The sequence below is a fragment of the Boleophthalmus pectinirostris genome, unplaced genomic scaffold (genome assembly GCF_026225935.1).
Source record: "Boleophthalmus pectinirostris isolate CB_2022bp ecotype Guang Dong unplaced genomic scaffold, ASM2622593v1 HiC_scaffold_21, whole genome shotgun sequence".
Classification (NCBI taxonomy): Eukaryota; Metazoa; Chordata; class Actinopteri; order Gobiiformes; family Gobiidae; genus Boleophthalmus; species Boleophthalmus pectinirostris.
Window position 1 is genome coordinate 10,460,299 of NW_026571175.1, and position 17,639 is coordinate 10,477,937.

At 37.7% G+C, this 17,639-nt stretch overlaps 1 protein-coding gene across 2 annotated transcripts in view; it reads right to left on the reverse strand.

The window, feature by feature from the left end:
* Positions 1 to 17,639, reverse strand: part of LOC110153769 (retinoic acid receptor beta) — a 165,450-nt gene that overhangs the window by 74,605 nt on the left and 73,206 nt on the right. For both annotated transcript variants that reach the window (XM_020917690.2, XM_055157226.1), the window contains exon 2: positions 13,340 to 13,488. In XM_020917690.2, the coding sequence (XP_020773349.2) occupies positions 13,340 to 13,488 (149 nt within the window). The remainder of the gene's footprint in view (positions 1 to 13,339; positions 13,489 to 17,639) is intronic.

Here is a 17,639-nt window from a genome sequence, read left to right on the forward strand (position 1 = left end):
AGGGACCGATGGCACTGTTTGGCATGGTCGCGCTTGCATCAGTATGCCCCAGGGCAGCTGTGGCTACAATAGTAGCTTACCATCATCTGGTGTGGAGAGAAAAGAATAATGAATCTATAATGCTCTGTAAAGCGTCTTTGTGACATATGTCTGTGAAAAGCACTATATAAATAAAGACTTACTTACTTACACCCATAGTTGTTATCACATGTTTCCAAATGTCTTCCTAGTCTGTGACATAAGTGTGAATAGAACCTATTGTCGATTAGCCAAACATAACAGAACGCTACAATGACATGTAGATGAAGAAAACTGGGCCACTTTCTCATTTTTCCTAGATTTTGTCAGACTTACTACTGTGAACAGAGCCCGCCGGAAGATGTCATTGCATGTTTCCAAAACGTCTTCCTGGTAAGCGTAAACAGAGCCTACTATCTCCAAATACACGAAAAGTGACTCTTGTGAGCTTTAAGACATGTTATAAAATTGCTGCTTAATCAGAAACATACCTGGAGTTGTGTTTTGTTTCATTCACACGTATTTGAGTAAACCTTTAGTCAGTCTACGTCTCCTGAGCTCAAAATGTTCCACCTTGTGATGTCATGTTCAAGTTAACAGTTACCTTTTACTTTTCTGTCCAGTAAAAATTGGCAATTCCAGGTCAGAAATCATCCATCTGATTCTAGTTAAGGTGTATGAGGTTTAAAACAGACAAGGTGGAACAGTGTTTTCAGTTTTAGAGAAGAACACATCCTAAATATGCAGAGTTTGTGTGTTAAATCTGTGTAAATGAAAATGAAACTTTTTAACGAGAAAACAACGTAATATGGACCCTTTAATCTTGAACAGGGGCACAAAAAAATGCTCGACAACACCCAAAGACAAATTCATATAACACAATATTCAGTTCATGTAAATTGCCGATATATTATGCAGACAGCTGAAATATGATTCATGAATTCATAACCATATAAACACAGCAGAGAGTGGCATTCAGAAGCTAAGACTTGTCAGACCAGTTTTGAACCGCAGAGTTTGCGCCCGAGGACCTGACAGGATACAGAGTGAGTGGGAGGGCATCTGATTCTGTCTCGTTTGCACATATTCATAAAAGACATCCTGAGACAACTCAAGGCTCATGTCAAACAACACTTTCCAAAATGTAAGATGTTTTTTTTTTTTTTTTATGTCGACATTAAGATTTTTTGCCTACCTGATCTGTACGTGGGCCGCTGGGCCTAGAGACAATCATTCAAAACAACTTTACTTAAACAAGGAAAAGCGACTGTTATGTAAGATGCATTCAGACTTTTTTGTCAGTGGTTGAAGGTCTTTTGTGAGTATAATATAATATACATTTTTGTTTGTTTTGTCTGCAATATTCCACAATATGGCATTAAAGGGACAGTTCAGAATTTTTGACATAGGGCCTCATTTCCTAGTGAGCCAGAATGTTGTAGATGTGTGAAGACACTTTTTAAAATATTACATCCAGTCCTCGTATTTGCAGAGGTCACAGGTGCTAGGCTAGTGCATGTCAATGGCCATAGTTAGCCTGTCAATAAAAACTCCACACTCCACAAAACACCTGAAGCAAATCTATTATTACGTCAGTCTGTCAATGTAAATGTCTGTATTAATAAAATAATTTTAGAAGCAAGTTGTACTTCCTGATAGAAAGCTTGGCAACAGTGAACTGATATATGAGAAAATAGTCCCTCAACATGTGGCGAGTCATGCAATGAAAGTTAGTTTTATTTCAAACATTATTCTATCAACACAGACATTTACATCGATAGTCTGGTGTATTAATAGTTTTGTGTCGGGTGTTTCAAGTGAGTGGGTAAGACTGTTTTTAATGGCAGGCTAACTATGGCCATTGACATGCGCTAGCCTAGCACCAGCGATTTCTGCAAATACAAGGACTGGATGGAATATTTAGTAAAGTGTCTCCACGTGGCTCCAATACTCTGGACATGAAGTCCTTAGTATAAAATTCCGAACTGTCTCTTTAAACATGTTTAATTTACACGTATTAACTTACAGGATATTTTCATAGGTCACAAATATGTTAACAACATGTATTCTTACTGTGCGCGGGGTCACCTCTCCACAGATTTGACCTATAATTTGGTGTGATAGCATCAGACATGTTTAATGACATACTGTGGAACATTGCAGGCAAAGCAAGAACATCTCCAGGGTGACAAGCAGATCACCCTCTAACACAGACCTGGATATTGTACAGCTCCTGGGCCACATACGACTGCTTGGTTCACTTCTGATTGGCCTGTTAAGGCTAATTTGGAATTACAAAATAAACATATTTTATGATTTCACCTCATGCATGGACTAAAGCTGCATTGCTTTTATTTTAGAGATGTTTTTTTATGTAATTTTTTGTAAGGCAACCTCACTTTTTCATTGCTTAGGGCCTGTTTACATGAGAACGCTTGCAGGTAAAACATCTAAATATTTGATCAGAAGAGCCTTTCGTTTAGAAGGTGATCGCATTTTTAGGACTTAAAAACGCAAAAATCTGAAACCATCCTCCAGAGTGGAAAAGTTGAATACGCTCTGCCATAGCTTTTCGTCTACCAAGACGCAAAACTCTGGTGAGATCTGCTTGCATTTACATCACATACATCACCACCTAGCGTCCCCACCTAGCCGCCTGGCATGCATACCCAATCAAATTCTACACACTTTTGCATCACCGCAGATTTTATCCGCAGATTTTCACGTATGCCACTTTTGCGTCTTCTGTTCAGACCATCATCATATAAACGTTGCTTGAGTCATAACAAATTCTTACCAGTCTTACCAGCTTGTCAAAACAATGCTATTTACTGCTTTTTATAAAGAAATACAATTAATATTATGCAGAATTGAGTTAAGCATTTTGGCTCGGCCTTCCACTCCATCTTTTCTGTTTCTAATGTGGCCCCATGGAAAAAATAACTGCCCACCCATTTAGCACAGAAAAGCAACATAGTGTTCCTTAAGAGACCAAATTGACATATTTTTTGGCTTGTATGTATTTTTCCTCCAAACCAGTCTATCGTGACCTTTAACTGCTGACACTACTAAGTTCAAAGTTCGACAAAAATTTTGATTTCCAATGTTTCCAATAAGAGACTTGAAATGACCAGACATGTTATTGATGACCGCAGACAGTTCGAAACTTTGAAAACACAAAACACAAAAAGATGTTTTAAAGGGATCATCCAAGAAAAAAATAGGTCATCACTGAATCAGCTCTTAAGGTCAGAATAAGTCTGCTGGATGTAATTATAAAGCATTTTATTTTGCGACCATGAAGAAGTATGCGTCACTCAAAAGTTCTGAAAAGTTCTTGTAAACTCATGGTGAACCATTAGGATGCTCTGAATGTATAAGGCAAGAGAGGAATAACTTTTGACAACTGCAAATTGTTTAAAATGAACTAGTTCTGTTTTTAACATTTCAAAACAGTGAAGATCAGGTACAGTGACTTTAATATTACAAAGTTGTCCGAAAGTGAAACCACACTATGTTTTGAAACCTCTCTAGTTTGAAGGGCGCGGTTAAAGTTGTGGCGCAGGGGTGACAGGGTGACATTGGGTGCTCTTGCCTTGGCTTGGGTGCCCATGTGAGAGGAGTGGGTGCTGGTGAATATGCATGTGCGTCTGGAGGAGCATATGTGCCCTGATATGTGCCCATGTATAATGAGAGCTGTCCCTACACGCGTGACCCCGCCTGGACCAAACTGGATATCAAAGACTGGCAAAGCAATATGTTGAGAGAGGGTGATGTGAAAACTTTTGTGCTTTTTCAACAGTGGCACAGCAGGTTTGAACGATTGTCCACTAACCAGAGGGTCGTAGTTCTAATCTACACAAAGCACACGTTTAAGGTGCACTGCACAACTTTTCTGGTGGCACCATTAACCAAATACACTATGAAATAAAAAGTTTGCAAATGAAAGACCCCCTGTGACCCCAGCCTTTTGGGACAATGGATGGAAATTAGCCTTAGGCTACAATCCAGTGTGTTTACATTCATGTTATCGTGTTTGTCCATTAACATGCTCTGTCCCAGTCAAATAAATAAACAAATAAATAAACCAGTAGCTTAATAGAACTTCTGTAAAGCTCCTTACATGCAATCCATAACATTCAAAGGCCAATAAAGGATGACATTTTCTGATCTCTGTTATAATGTTGTTTCCTCATTACAAACATACCTGTTGTGTTTTGTTTCATTCATACATGTTTAACTCACAAACCTTGCTTATTTAGGGCGAGTTCTCTCAAACAGTGCTCCAATGTGTTTTTAAACTCCATACACCTTCACTAAATCATTTGGACAATTTCAGGCCTGGAATTGTACAAATCTGTATAAATGATAAAAGGAGCTGTTAACTTGAAAACTACCATTTCATGACATCACAAGATGGAACAGCATTTTTAGCTTTGGAGATGCAGAACGACTAATAATAAAGGGTTACTTAAACATGTGTGAATGAACGCTAACTTTTATGGAGAAGAACTGTAACTGCGTGCAGAAACTGTATTAGCACACAACATGTTTTAGTTATACATATCAAGCCAATAGAAAATGAAAGGTTCCTGTTTCCTCAAACTATCATGGGATTTCAAAAATGTAACTTATCTATACAGTCAAATATATTATGTAATATACTGAATTCAGACACAGTAATCTTGTATTAGATATGATACATAGATATATCCATGGTGATGTTATTGATGCCTGTAATGTTCCACAGTATGGCATGTGAAGCAGGTGAAGTTACAGGTCGTATCTATCATGCAGGTATTTCTGAGCAACAATGACACCTGTGATTAGATAAGTATAGACAGATAGATACTTTATGTCACACTGTGAAAGAATGTGTTTGTGTGTTAAAGGACACTTATTATGCAAAATGGACGTTTCAAAGCTTTTAATCATGTTATAGCTCTTTCCCAAATAATATGGAAAGACTGTGTAATTGTAAATCACCATAAAGTGTCCTGAAAGAGCTCTATAAAGGACAAAGGTATTATTAACTTTGCAGTAACCAAAGTTTGAAATGTGCTTCAGTATTTAGTTTACTCCTTAATACAGACTTTGCTGGCATGTTTGAGTTCAATAAACTATTTGATGTGAAACATTAAGCTGCAAAGTGAAATCTGATTATAATTAATGCCAGTGAATTAAGTGTGTGTCCGGTCACTCATATGAAACTAATCATTCTTTACTAATTCACTTATTTTCAAAATAATCATTTTATTTGATTTATTTACTTTTGTGTGTATTTTTCACATTTTGTTAGAATACTCACTCCCTGCTGTGATTGAATATACTGTATCTTTAACGTCTTTTATTATGCAAAATTTACTCCTGAGCTTTAAGACATGTTATAATGCTGATAGCTCCTCATCAAAAACAGACCTGGAGTTGTGTTTTCCTCATTCACACATGTTTGAGTAACCCTGTATTATTAGTCTGTCTACATCTCCAAAGCTCAAAATGCTCAGTTCCACCTTGTGATGTCATGAAGCTGTAGTTTTCAAGTTAACAGTTATCTTGTGCTTTTAGTTCAGTAGAGATCGGTAATTCCAGGGCTGAAATCGGAAATAGTTTTTGTCTATAATTGGCAGAGAGGTGAGCAGTGAAAGCCTCTGTCCTGGGATAAAGCCTATACGTACTGTATGATCCCCGCACCGCTCCAAAACAACAACCTTGAACCAGTAGCAGTCATAGAAAACAATATAGTTGTCATGGAAACGCAAAGAAAAAAAAATCCTAATCCTAAACCTAATCCCCATGGAGTCAAAGAATCCGGGTCGTTCTAGCGTGGACAATGCTATTTTTACATGGTGCTCGGAGGATAAGGCAGGATTTTTGACTTAGACCAAAAATCCCTTTGTCATGGTACAAAACGTACAATATCTGAGCGTAGACAGTGGAGCATTACAAGTTTGGACTGGAGTCGGCAGAAAACTTTGAAATTCAGAATCACAAGTTTAAAAAGCCATACTTGATTTGTATTGTCTTAAAAAACATAAAAACTGTTTATTTTAAATGGTTTGCAGTGTCCAAAGTTATTCCTCACTTCATTTATGCATTCTGAACATTCTAATTATTCACAGCAATGAATTTGTTAACTCTTTAAACAACTTAGAAATTAGCGTCCTAAAACACACTTCCTGATTCTCAGACAATAAAATGCTTTAGAATTTGATGCAGACAGTACACAGAGATCTCATTTTGACCCTTAAGGCTGGTTGTCGCTACGGCAAAACTATTTTTTGCTCCCTGATGAATGTTGGTGATATTTAACAGCCAAGATATAATAAAGGCCTTTTTAAGTGCTTTGAATTTTATGTTGTCTGATTTTCTATACTAATTTTTGAGATCTTGCTGAATTATTTTCAAGTTAAAAAGAAACCCTCTTCAAAGAGCAACTGTCACTCTATACACTTTCTTTTAAATGTGATGTGAAGCCACTATCCTTCACCTCAGCATAGCAGCTTATCAAATTAGCAGGAGGATTGTAATTATTAAAGTAATATAATATAATTTATTTTAATCATTTAGTCCTTTTAATTTATTATTTTTTAATTCTTTTTTTTTTTTTTTGCAGTATTTTGTGCTTAAAATTCCTGAGCAGTCTCTCCTAATTCCTCACCATTTCAGCCTTCTTATTACTGCTGGTAGGTTAGTGAATCATTAACAAAAAGCTCAGAAGCAGCCCCCCCCTTTCTCTCCTCACTCTCTGAAAATGGGCGTGTGGGCGTGGGGTCAAAGGGCACGTCAGGTCTTCACACGGGGCTTATCCAGAGGGGAGGGGTACGGCACGGGAGTCCGCCCCGAGAACTCGCCCTGACCCTGGGCCTGCTGAGTGAGATGATCACCCCCACCCCTCCCTCGCTCTAGTCTAGTCCTCCACACACACACACACGCACACACCTATACACACATGTGTCAGAGGTAGGTTGCCATGCTTTTTGAGGGCATCACATTGGTATGGTTACATGGCCAGAACAAAATTAAAGTACTGGAATAATCAGAATTTTGGTGTGTGTTTTTGTGCACAAACAAAATCATCAAAAACATTTAGCAAGTATTAGTCAGTCAATGGATTTTTTGAGTAACTGTTGTATTTCCTTCCATGAGCTTCATGACAGATGAGTATTTTTATTGGATTACAAAGCTCATAATGGTCTTAGTCTTTATCTTATTTATCTGATCTGCTTTTATCACATGAGGTCTCATTCAATTTTTACGGCCTCCAACTGTGGAAGAGTTCACCTGAGGAGCTGAGGAGCTAATTTGTTTTTGTGTGACACACTTTGTTCTACATCATGTATCATGAAAAGTGCTACAAATGAACTTCTGATTAACTGATGACTGAACACAATTACACTTCATTAAAAAAAAAAAAAAAAAAAAAAAAAAAAACTTAAAATAACTCTTTAACTTTTGTCTTTACCACAGTTTGTGCCTTTTTTGCATAATCTTAAAAAAGCTAGAGGTGTGAAATTCTGACTCCAGATGATTTTTGATCTGCACAAACCAAAGCATGTGTGATCAGTCCCCACAATGTAATAAATATGTGCTCGGACACACATTCACACGCATTTCTGTGTCACTGCCAAAAAACCTCCAAAGGATTTTTCACATTCCTCTTTGTCAGTCCGGCCTAGCGGCGGAAGCCCACAGGAAACAAGATAGATGAGGACTAATTTTGTTTTCATATTTGAATGAAGACGTAAGTTTGAAGAGGATTTCAACACAACATTACGGTGTGATCCATGGTGCTTCAGATGTCCGGCCCTGACATGCTCTTGACCTCTGCCTCTGATAGCATAATTGTGATTTGTAAAGCATTCCATGGAAGCCTTTCTAAAAACAACATGGCTCAAAGGGCTCGACCATGAACTAAACACACAACAAATAGAACAAACTGTAAAAACTGAATAAAATGCTTTTTTTAAAATTATTATTGTTGTCAGCTCCTAAAAGCAAATAAGAAAATTAAAAGTTTTGTTCATCCTTTCATGGAAAATGCACAAATCTCAATAAATAACTTACATTTTTACATTTTCACAAAATCATAAATTCGCTAGTATGATGTGCAGCTCTCCACTGGAGGTGCCAACAGCTGCATGGCTCTGTGTTGTGACGATGCTTACAGAGACGTCAGCTCTCATTGAGCAACACAGATTTCAAAGATGTAAGTCAGTGGATTTGTTTGATTTTAGATGAAAATTGTGATTTAAAATGTGCAATTTACAACACAGTGTCAAAGATTCTAAGTATATAGCAGACAATAGCACAATATATCATCTTTAAAGCTCCAGAAATCAGATAATAATCCGATTTTGAGAAGCATGTGAACTTAGCCACTCTCTAGAATAGGTGATTATTTAGTTCAGGTGTAAATGATCAGTTCAGTTACAATATAATACCAAATGTCCAATGCATTACACTGCCAATACCATCATGCCATTATAACAGCAATGACTATTTTATTATTTTATTTTCAATTTATTCAATATGGGCATAGATATTTAATTATAAAATAAATATCAAAATAACAACATATGAAGAAAAATAAATAATCCTAATAATAGCAACAATAAATACAAAAATAATGAACTAATCATGAACTAAACTGCAGTGCTTTTCATGGTGTGTGCATATGTGTGCACTCAAGCTGATATTGTTGATACAGCAGTGCAAGAGTGTACTGTATATCTGGCAGGTGTGAACTGTTGCTAGGTAACAGCTGCCAGAAAGCGAAGATGAGTGTCATGAAGCCAGAGGTTCTAAAAGTAGAACATTTAAGGACAGCAGAGGAAGAGGAGACACCGGGATGAATCATTTTGAGCGTAAGAATTTTCTCTGAGGCAGATTCGACTCTCTGCACTACAGGTTTCTACCTCAGTGGTACAGGGTTGGCGGTGAAATACCAGCCAGTTCATTATGCTGTGGTGTCCTTAGGCAAGACACTCCAGTAGAAATGTGACGTGTGAGGAACTGGTGATTGAAATATTCAGTCTGCTTTGCAATTTATGTTTCTACTGATACATGGCAGCTGACGTCGTCAACATTCCCTGGGAGCGTGATGCTAACTAGAGGCTCTGCTCTGATTGAGGCTCTGTTAGACTTTAATCCGAGCTTTATTTTAATGTAGTCCGACCAGAAACAGCTGAACACATAACACATACAGTCACAAGCTATTCGCCAACAGTTTTTCAGAATCAATATACCGTATTTTTTTGGACTATAAGTCACTCTGGAGTATAAGTCGCACCAGCCAAAAAATGCGCAATGAAGAGGGAAAAAACATATATAATTCACACCAGACTATAAGTCGCACTTTTTGGGGAAATGTATTTTATAAAATCAGAGACCAGGAACCGTCATTTCATCTTGGAGGGCAAGAATAGGCGTTAATATGTTAACGTAACATATTAACAGTTATTCAGACAATTATAGCATAAACAATATAACATAAGTTTACCAAACTCACAATCTCACTCCAAATCACTAAATCCTTTGAATTCTTCGTCCTCGATGTCACTTCTGCGCAATGTCTGGAGATAAACCATAGATCCATGAGGTAAAGCTTTTCTGCGTAGCCCTCGTCAATCTCAGCATCAGTTCCAGATAGAATTATTCCGGCCTTTCTGAATCCCAACAGGATGGTTTTGGTGGTCACTGAAGTTCAGGCTTTGTCGATTCATTCAGTGACTTCCAGGAAAGTTAAATGGTTCACCCGCCCCATGAAGCTGTGTTCTTCATCCCCGCTGTCTGAAAGTTTCTCGCTCACTCCAAACTTTCTTTCTGCTGCTCGATTACCGTTTTCAGCTGCATATTTCACTACTTGCACCAGGACAGTGACTTTTCTACAGGAGACATGCGCAGTAGAGTGCGAAGTAACAGTGGTACAGGATTAAATACTAGATACTGACACACAAGCCTATTTTTAATATATTAAGTTGCACCTAAGTATAAGTCGCAGGACCACCCAAACCATGAAAAAAAATGCGACTTATAGTCCGAAAAATACAGTAGAAAGCCAATATTCTAAAGGCTGTATCAGAGAGAATCACTGCCTTATCAGTGGCAAAATTAATGTTAGCCACTAAAGATCACAAACTTTGAAAAACCAGAGCTGTTTTGGCAACTGACATTCACTCAGTCACGAGTAACATCAGAACCTTATGGAAAAACATTACCACATGCAGCAGTGTTTAGGTAAGTTGATTGATGTAGCGATTAGCGGCGAAATTAGTAAAAATGCAACCGCCATGTGAGCTAATAAACATTTGTAAAATCTGCTGCACATGTTGAACAAACAATATAGTGGGTTAGTTTCACTATTCACTTAAAAAAAAAAAATCTAAAATCTGCATGGATCCTATACTTAAATTTGTGAACTTTAAAAAATAGAACAGGAGGTTAAAGTGGAAAAATCAGCTTTGCTATTATTCTTTTTATATAGCAGTTAAGTACAATATTTGAGTAGAATTTTTAAGCATCTGTACTTTACTTAAATACATTTTACGGTGTGTAGATTTTACTTTTTCTTCACTACATATGAGAGTATGCATCTGTACTTTCTACTACACTATGTTTCAGATCTGGACTGAAAAGTAAAAGTACTCTTTATAGTTTGAGAGTTAATATTCTAACTTTGAGCAAACCAAATGCACAAAAACACAAAAAGCTAGAAAATTTAAGAAATCAACTGAACTTAAAATCAGATGAATTCTTTATCAAAATCACTACATTTGATACTTTAAAATCTCAGCAAAATACTTTTACTTTTTACTCTTAAACAAAATTTTTAAACAAATACTTTAGCTGTTTTACTTAAGTAGATTTTTTTTTATGTGATACTTTTACTTGAGTAATATTTTGCCCCTGTATCTGTACTTTTACTTAAGTAACAAAACTGAGTACTTCATCCACATCTGGTATATACTGCAGTGTTTTAAGTAATAATAATAGTGTCCCAAGTTCTTTTTGAGAATTTTTGTGCAAACTTTGTCAGTCAAAAGTGTGTACTACGTGACATCACACAGGACTGCCTTAATAATTCAAGTGTTAAAGTGTTTGACTCTGCCGCTCTGTCTCTTCTTCGGTCCTCCAGACGCTGCCCAGTTTAGCAGCTCTATTTGAAATGTGGTCGTGTGTTTTGTCCCACTTTAACTAGCCCGTTGACTTGACCTATAAACAACAATGTCTGCACTGTCTACAAATGTCAAACGTCTTGTATTTTTTTTTACTGCCTCATAAAAATGGAATCGAACGAGGCAGCGGGCTGTTTGTGCAACTATTCTAAACACATTCACAGAAGGGACCGGCAGATCTGAACTTGGTCATAAAACGCAAAACTGACGCATTAAAAAAAAAAAAAGGCTCAATGACGCTTAATATATCCCCTTTAACGAACAACTTTTGAATCTTTTCAGCTCTTAAATGACTCATTCCTTCTCTGTTTCCTATGGAGAAGAAAGTCGACTAAACCCACGGATTGGACTGACAGGCAGACAAATAAATATGGAGCAGGTAATCAGAATTCTTTGGACCGGTGAATCACTGTCCACATGACAATACAGTGTGAGGGCTGTCAAAACACATCACCACCGCTGACAGCCGAAGCGCCAATGGATAATCAGGCCTACCAAGAAAAAAAAAAAAAAAAAAAAGGGAACCCAAAAGTCAGCATTTAAATAAAGCAGATAATACATTTTTTCAGTGCTTTTTCATTCGTTATATTTACTCACTGGTTTAATCTTAAAAGCCACTTTTATTCTCTGGCTTTTAACACATTTTTACTGATTTACTGCTATTTCATGATTTTTATGGTCTTGCTTTTATTTGATTTTACTGGTTTTATTGTTTTAGGACTTGTATGACCGAATTTTAGCAATTTACCTTTTTATTGTCTTCGTTTTATGATCTCTGTGCAGCACTTTGGAAACTGCTTTGTTTGTAAAATGTGCTATATAAATAAAGTGGATTTGGATTTAATCTTCTATACTTTTATGTACACTTTTTTGCATAATATTAATTAATTGTACTTTTACTTTCTCTCCAGCGATTAGGTCAGGAATCGGAATACACTAGACGGATTGCAAGAACCCTGAAAGTGCGAATCCAGGCACCAGCCAATCAGCAAAGAGCCATACATTTGGCAATGATTCCCGAGGTCCAGGATTTAAAGCTGGAACAAAAATAATGTTTGGTGAATTTTATCAAGGGGAAAAACATTTTGCCCTTCTTCCTAAGGAATTTGGGAAAAGTTTATTATACCAGTTATACCAGTACCAATCCTAATGCTGTGAGGTCAGACGGTTTCCTTGAAGTGAAACCATCTGACCTTCTCTCTGATCACTTCAAATAAATTGGTCAAGTCCAAATAAAATACTGGTAAATAGAGACATGCGCATCCAACAACAACTGTGACTTTTGTGCTTGGTCCAAGGACAAAAATCGTGCAAAAAAAGAAAGAGATCAACACTTCTTTGAAGCTCCCAGGTTTTTATGAAATTTCGGGTCTGAAGAAGGACTTGGCCTGAAACATCACATTGTGGTGTCATTGAAATAAAAATTTGAGAGCTTCAAAGAAATACAGTGCCAATCTCTTTTTATTTTATTTTTATTTTTTTGCATGTCCAAATAAAACTGATGCTGAGTCTGACGACAGCTATGCAGAAGAGGAAGCGGCACTCTACCTCCAGAGGTCACGGAGTTGCTCAAAAGTGACACAGAGGACGAAGAATTCAGTGGATTTAGTGGTTTGGAGTGAGATGGAGAGTTTGGTAAACTTATCTGAACTTATCTGAAGAACTGTTAATGTTATGTTAACAGCCTGTTGTTCTCTATATGTTTTTTTCTTCTTCATTACACATTTTTTGGGTGGTGCGACTTATACTCCGGAGCGACTTATAGTCCGAAAAATACGGTAGTTGTTTTTTGCTCAATGATAAAAGTCTGCAGTGTTTTTCAGTCCTCTGTGACATTACCAATTACCATTACTGTGTTCTTGAAAGGCAAATCCACCTCCTCATCACACCCACCAGAACTCGTGGAGATTCACCAGTGACCAGACTCAGTTCTTTATAAAATATTGGAGAAATTGTATTCTGGATCCCAGGCAACCTCTCCAGGCTTCCTCTCCACCACAGCAGCAAAACCCTCAGCCTATCATCTTCTCTTCACCACTACCAGCAACCCACTCATTGCTCTAACTGTGCCCTATTTAAAATGTATGTTAAAGCATTGCAGCCCAAAAGAAGACAGGTTGTGAGTGCGATCTCTGAGCATGCCATACCTTGCAGCCCTCACAGGCGCTGACTCCATAATGGTATCCGGAGGACTTGTCCTGGCACACGAAGCAGGGTTTGTAGACACGGGGCGGGGGCGGAGGAGAGGGGGGGCTGGGGACCAACTCCTCTGAACTGCTGCTCTGGGTCTCAATGGCTGAAAAACAACAACAACATATAGGTTTAGTGTGTTGGTAAAAAATACTGTAGTTGTGCAGTTTATATTTGGAAAGAATCATTATGACAGCAGTGACAACTGTGGGTTAAAATCCATGTATGCTTTTCTTTCTGGTTACATAAAAATGAAACGTAAATAAGTTTTCGTCTTCTTACTCACTTCGAGTACCAAAAAGAAAAAAAATACGCATATAACCAAATCCAAATCCACTTTATTTATATAGCAAACAAACAAAGCAGTTTCCAAAGTGCAGCACAGAGATCATAAAGTGAAGACAACAAAAAGGTAAATTGCTAAAATTTGGTCATATCTAAAACAATGTCCTAAAACAATAAAACCAGTCAAATCAAAATAAAAGCAAAAATCATAAAAATGTGTGTATGTATGAAATGCACAAGTGTACTAAGTACATGTATGCTTCTTGTGTTCATTAATCTATAATCTAATTGAATAATCAAAATAAATAAATAAAAATGAAAATAAATGAATTAACAACTCATTGTTTTAAGTTAAATTAATTTGTACATGAAATAGATCAACTTCAACTTGAACCAACCAAAAAGGAGCACTTCATGATCACTTCATGTTTTGTTTTATTTGTCTTTTTTTTTTTTTTTTTTTTTTTTTTACAGACCAAAATTTAGTCTCCATTGAAAAAAACAACAACTTTGGTGCATATTTCTGTTGTTACTTTGCAGCTAATGTCATCCACCTTCCCTGGGGATGTGGTGCTTAGTGTAGGCTTTGTTCTGTCTGAAGCTCTGGTACTCGAGTTAGACTTTAATCTGAGCTTCGTTTTAACACAATCTGATCAGAAAGAGCTGATTTAGCTGGAACTACAACAGATGACTTTTGAGTCTCTCTCAAATAACATTACAGTCACAAGTTAGATAGCATTAGCCAACAGTGTTTCACTTAGTCACTCTCACCTTTGTGTTGAAAATCAAACACAATGATCACAGGCTCCTGAAAATGTGTTGCTTAAATCCAATTTTAAGTTCCAAAAAACTTATCAGACTGTGTTTGCATAGTAGATCAGTAGTAGAAAGTAGTAGAAAAGTAGATCTCGAGTTCAGCCTCTTGGCGTGTGTTAATATTGCAGTTATCTTGGTACAGGGTTCCATGGTCTAAGGAAAAGTTTTCCACAGTATCAGTGAGCAAAGATACCAGACTTTTGGAATAACCCGAATGGGTGGAATAAAAGGACGAAAGAGTAAAGCATATGACACTAAATGTTGTGTTTTGAACCAAGACTGACTGAACCATGACTAAACCAGGACTGAACCAGAACTGAACTCAGGACTGATCCAGGACTAAACCAGGACTGAACCAGAACTGAACTCAGGACTGATCCAGGACTAAACCAGGACTGAACCCAGGACTGAACCCAGGACTGAACCCAGGACAGAGAAGGATTGAAGCAGGACTAAACCAGGTCTGAACAAGGACTAAACCAAGACTGAACCAAGGACTGAGCCCAGGACTAAACCAGAACTAAACCAGGACTAAACCAGGACTGAACCCAAGATTGAACCAGGACTGAACAAAGACTAAACCAGGACTGAACCAGAACCAAGATGGAGGCTTTTTTTTCCCAATAAACATGGAGATCTACCGTTCTATATCTATGATGTGCCCATTGTGTTACCATGGTAACCTAACGAACTTCTCACCATAGAGACACATGTAGAAAACACCCAGCGTTTATGTCATTACAAACTATCAGTACTCAAAAAACTCATTAAGGCTTTAGAATAGAACCATTCTTCTAACAACATTCTCACCTCTTGCTACCTTTTCTCACGGCTTATTTTCCTGCATCCTGAATTCACTTGAACATAATTTCAGAAAAAAACAAAAAACAAAAAAAACAACTCTGAGGCTATACCTTGAACTTACAATTTCCAATCTCAGAACACTCGCTCCTCCAAGTCAACCCCACAACCTTCCGTACGCGCTGGCAAAAACAACATCATTCCAATAACTTCTTTTGTGAGATTAGATTACATTCTTGCCATCCCCATAAACTCAATTACTCGTGTTCGGGCACATTTTTGTAATTAGCCCACCTGGTTTTCAATCTAATCTTCAGCTAAATTCACCCCGTTTGAACTTTTAGCTTGAATTTACAGAGTTGTATTTTCAAACTGTTAAAGTCTCCTGTAAGGTTAATTAGAATGCTCAGAAATGCATTTGATTCTGTCTTATCGGACTGGAGGAAGTTTGTGGAAAAAAATAAAGTCATGTAGGTTATGGGAGAATATTACGCAACCAAAACTTGTGCAAAATGGTAAAGTACTTGGAAGTTGATGTGATGATGATGGGAAATGTCAAGTCAAAAAGAAAGTGGAGGACAAAATGTGGCATGTTGTTGCTAAGTTGGATAAGTGAGCGCAAAGAGGCTTGGTTTTGTAACATGTTTTGAAAATGTCAACAAAAAATTCAAAAATGCAACAAAATGAGTATAAGTGTGCTAAAATGGTAGATAACTAAAGAGAACTTTCTCTTGCTTTTACAGGTCAAGTGGAGATAAAATGAGACGTTTGAAATGTGAAGTTTGAAAAAGTGAAAAAAAAAAAAAATGGAGCAGACGGCATTTCTGGTTATGGAAGTAATTTATTCAACGAATTTCCAAAATGTTTAAGAAAAGATTGAAAAAAATATTATTATGAGTATACAATGGCAGCCTGATTCATGAGCCGGTTTCACTTCTTAGAAACCATCTGACCTCGCAGCATTAGAATTTGTTTGCTTGATGGTTGGCGGGTATTTTTTTTATTTAAACAATCGCTGCTATCTGGTGATGACGTATGTAATGCGCCACTAACAGGGCGAACTGGTATATTAAGCTTTTCCCAAATCCCGTAGGAAGAAGGACAATAACGACTTTTCCCTTGATAAAATTCACCAAACATTCTCTTTGTTCTGGCTTTAAATCCTTGATCTTGGGAATTGTTGCCAAAACAGAATGTATGACTCTTCGCTGATTGGCTGCTGCCCAAACTTGCACTTCCAGAGTTCCTGCACACCATCGACCATCTTCTGATTCCTGACCTAGTTGCTGGAGAGAAATGAATTGAGCAGAGGCAGTAGGTGGCGCCAGACTGGCTAATATAATGGTGGTAATATTCAAAATTAAATAAATTGAGCATAAAATAGCGATCTCTCCCTTTTCAAACCCTTCTTCTCCATTAAAGTCTAACAAACTCTCAGACAGCACATGCCTACAGTTAGCGTCACACCATCAGAGAATGCTGATGACATCAACTGCACACAGCGGCCAATCTGACAGCTTTTAGAATACCAGATCTTTGGCATTTTTTGTCCTAACAACATGAAAATTGGCACTGCGCACATCCTTCCCATTAGGATGACATCCTCTGAATTTGAGATTGGTCGGGTGAGTGGTTCGAGAGTTATGCGTGGAACAGATAAACACACAAACAAACAAACAAACAGACAGTCGTTCCTTGCATTTATAGATAGATATCAGGGACATTTTATTTATTTTATTACATGAAAAAAAAACTCAGGTACAGTCCCTTTCAACACACAATATGTTTGCTGATGTTTTTCTTTTCCACAGCGGACCAAATGTCTCCTATCACTGTTCCATTCACATAGATGGGAGCAGCCAACCATTTTTATTAGTCTTCCCAGGTGGTCTCTCACTTCACTTACATCCATGAACGAAAAAATAACATCAAAATACTGCATTCGTGATAGTGCTTGTAACAATACCTGCTATCCGAAACTCCCGGCTGCCCCTTACCCCCTGCTGACATGATAAACCGCGATGCTTTATGGGTAAAACGTAGAGGTAGGTGGTCCTTTGGTACTACTGTATACCTGTATTGTGTGGGGGTTTTTTTCTTCTTTTTTTCCATTTTCTGCCCGATTAAGTTGAGTTGACTCATTCTTGCGAGTACACACAGAGGCTGCTGACAGACAGGAGAAGATAGGGAGGGGGAGGAGGGCGCAGACACAGGAGGGTGACCCCCGGACGACCCCTGGATGACCCTAGAGCGCGGGGTCAAGCGGGATGCACACACAGGGAGAGAGAGAAAGAGGGAAGGAGGGAGGGAGGGAGGGAGGGAGGGAGGGAAGGAGGGAGTGAAGGGGAATACCAG